The sequence below is a fragment of the Plasmodium fragile genome, assembly GCF_000956335.1.
Source record: "Plasmodium fragile strain nilgiri unplaced genomic scaffold supercont1.90, whole genome shotgun sequence".
Taxonomy (NCBI): Eukaryota; Apicomplexa; class Aconoidasida; order Haemosporida; family Plasmodiidae; genus Plasmodium; species Plasmodium fragile.
The window spans coordinates 35,750-39,386 of NW_012192670.1; the positions used below are offsets into that span (position 1 = coordinate 35,750).

A 3,637-nucleotide genomic window follows, 5' to 3' on the forward strand; every position below is an offset into this window, starting at 1 on the left:
AAAAAAAAAAAAAAAAGACGGAAAGAACAGACTCCCTGAACCCTTAACCGAGCATGGGACCAACCATCAGCGGTCAACCCTCAAACGGCGCGACCGACCGTTTGGCCAACCGTGTGGTCAACCATGGGGACAAACAACAACCAAAGTACAAACCTTCAGTTTCATAAGAATCCCTTGTTGTACTTTTTCCCTTCGCCCTATAGGTAATGGTGCTGCGGTAGATACGGTGGATAAGGATAAGCAGCGACTAGGATCACCAGAACCACCGCGTACAGCACCCGGACCGGATACAACATCAGCAACAGCATCAACAGGAGCATCCGGAGACATAGTTCAAAATGTCCAGGGAGCTGATTCCCCCGTCTAGCCTGATCCTACGACAGACCCAAATTCTCAATCAGCAGATCCGAATGACATTGCAACTGACAAATGTTTCTATGGTATTGCTAATTCAAACTGTATTAAGCAGAATGATTCCTTTGTCCTTAACAATAATACAGATGACAAAGATGTTAAAAGGGAGTCCCCTGATAAACCATCCTCTGCTACAAAGAAGGACGACGAAGTCCTTGAATTATCACCAGGACTTATACCCGGATTAGACCATGTCGCAGGAGGATTTGCAACACCAACATTAGAAAAAAATAAATACGGTTTATGGGATGGAACTAACGTTCCACCCAGTACTGGGGACCCCCAAGCGCCCAACCTAACCGCCGATATCCTTACCGCCACTACTCCCGTCCTCGCCTTCGTCACTTTGGTCACCATCGCCCTCCTTGGTTATTCCCTTTGGAAAGTAAGTACAGCCACAAGGCACTCACACAAAACACAACACACAACGCACATACAACGCGCAAATATAACCGAGTGGAAAATGGACAAAAACAAGTGTCCTTCCTTCCGTACATGTTCCCCCCAAACAAGGGGACTCCTAACCATCTTACTATTGGGCAAGTTACTCCAACAAGAAAAAACAAGCCATACCAATTTTAAGAAAACAAAGCCCAAAAAAAAAAAGAAAAAAAACCACTAGAGACGTGCGTGCAGAAATGCCCATACATGTATTTTCCAGGGAGCTGACGTTGCGCTGGTGGGATACATATATATTAGATACGTGGGTACACAAAGTGTAAAGTACATGAATGTGATTGATAACATATGCCTCGTATATATATACACCTGCAATTATGATCGTTTATTATGTAAACGAAAATAAAAAAAGAAAACAACAAGCACTAAAAACCTAACCCCCCTACACTTCTTCACCTGCGAACCGTAAATCCTTAATCTTGATTCCGCAACCCGGAATGCTGAATACGGATTCCGGAACCTTACAATCCTTAAGCAATAATTCTTGAATGCCGAATTTTAAATGCGTAGTCCGCAACCTTCCAATCCTGAAACATTAAGCCTTAAACCCCGAATCTTAAATCTGTATTCCACAACCACATATTCCTGAAACCTCACAATATCGGAAACCTTATAATCCTGAAATATTATAATCTTGGAACCATAAATCCTAAAGCTCTTAAAGCATTTAAAGTGTTAAATTCTTAATCTTACAATGCGGAAACGTTAAACCCTCAAACCTTACAATCCTGAAACGTTGCAATGTCGGAAGGTCGCAATCCAGAAACCTTAAGCCCGAAGCCCACAATTTCACTATACTTATCCTTTATATATATATTTGTTACATTCCTAATTAAATCCATTCACACCTTTTCAAAAAGAAATTAGAGAGGCGAGTATACACGCATAGGAACGATGTGAAACTATATTTCTTCATTTATTATTTATCACTACGCGTAATAAATCTGAAAACGATATAAATGACGACCCCCATAAATAAAAAACGGCCACGATATACATGTATAATTATTCGAATACGTGACAATAAGAATCCCCCGTAAACACTGACACCATGTACCATTGAGCCCACGGCGTTACTCCAAAATTGTGTTCCCGTTGTTATATGTAAGGGGTATAATTTGTTTTGAGCTCATATCTTCCTCACCCTTATATCTAACTTAAAAACAGTAAAGTGTTATTCCACTTGTGGAATTCCATAATCCGCTGTATACAATTTGGCCCCATTACACGGTTCAAACGGCGACATGATTGATCAGCCCGTGCTGAAATTGTGATAAATGTGGACCCCTTTAGGTAATGTTGCATCATATAATATATACCAAAAATGGGTTTTTCCCTGTTTTCTTCCGTACTTCCTTCTCCGCTTATATTATGGTGCACCTGAATTATTTATGCAAATCATATTTATGTATTTACGTAAGAATAGTAAACCATGCACAAAATTGCTTGTAGCAATGTTCACCTTTAGCCGATGAACAAAAGTATTACACGCATAATCTATACACCTACATGTGGAAGAGAAAACAATTCTAGAATTCATATATATACAAAAAATATATCGCCACTTCTACCATTTTCTAAACGGAAAAGAATAAACAGAATGACGCTGCTTATGAAACTCTCTATACTCATTTTAGCCTTGTGTTTATGGCAATTTGCTGATGGTGTATGATACGAACAACTGCATGTTGCGTATTTTCACGTTTATTATGATAAGCTCCTGAGTCCCGTCGGACTGTTATAAACCGCTCGCCCATGTATTCGCACGCTGTACATCCTTGTATATACCATAACAATCCCATATATTCCCCTTTTTTTTTCATTTGTGTTAGGCGAGTACCATAGGTACATCATCGAATAATGGCACAAGCCAATATGGCATTACGGATGCTAGTACAACCGTATCGTTGAGTGATGCAACGGATGTGGCGACACGGGGTCAACGTAATTTTTACGACGGTCAGTCTACGGGTAGTCCGGTGAAGAACAGGTTGTTCGATGACATGCGCAGAAAATTTAAACCCAAGGTGCATGTAAAGAATCCAGGATCTGTAAAGAAGAAGCCACAGGGTGCAACAGCGCAGAACAAGCTGAAGGAATGTTGTCAGAAATTGAAACGCTTTAAAATGGGGAGAACAGCATGGTCAATACTTATAGTATTGTCCACACTCCTGTATTCATTCTTTATGTCCATTATTCAGTCCTCCATGCCGTCCGCCTTGAGCTCACTAACTGATCTTCTTCTTGCGCTCACTGCCTTTTCTGGAATTCCCATACTTTTTATAATTATGTATTTGTGCGTGTTACTATGTTTCTGCCGCTCGAAGACAGGGAAATGTTTATTGGATAAAATTTGGAAGAAGAAGGAGAAGGAGGAAGCTCCCACAGAAACGGAAAAAAAGGAAGCAGAAGTAAATAAGAAACCGGAGACACCCAAGAAGCAGAAGGTACCTGAAAAACCAGAAGTACCTAACAAGCAGGAAGCATCTGGGATATTAGAGGTACCTAAGAAACCAGAAGTACCTGAGAAGCACGAAGCACCGGGCACAGCAGGAGAATCCGAAAAACTGGAAGCACATAAGAAACCAGAAGTACCAAAGACACCGGACGCACCCAAAGAAGCGGAAGCACCTAAGAAAACAGAAGTACCTGAGAAGCAGGGAGCATCTGCAAAATTAGATGAGCCTAAGAAACAGGAAACACCTAAGAAACAGGAAACACCTAAGAAACCGGAAACACCTAAGAAACAGGAAACACCTAAGAA

At 40.9% G+C, this 3,637-nt stretch overlaps 1 protein-coding gene across 1 annotated transcript in view; it reads left to right on the top strand.

The window, feature by feature from the left end:
- The window catches only part of AK88_05051 (uncharacterized protein), a gene marked incomplete at both ends in the record, with an annotated part of 17,728 nt that extends 14,176 nt beyond the window's left edge, over nucleotides 1-3,552 (top strand). Inside the window, 3 exons of the mRNA XM_012482653.1 lie at nucleotides 384-799; nucleotides 2,706-3,464; nucleotides 3,493-3,552. Of these exons, the coding sequence (XP_012338076.1) occupies nucleotides 384-799; nucleotides 2,706-3,464; nucleotides 3,493-3,552 (1,235 nt within the window). The remainder of the gene's footprint in view (nucleotides 1-383; nucleotides 800-2,705; nucleotides 3,465-3,492) is intronic.
- Nucleotides 3,553-3,637: the final 85 nt, after the last annotated feature.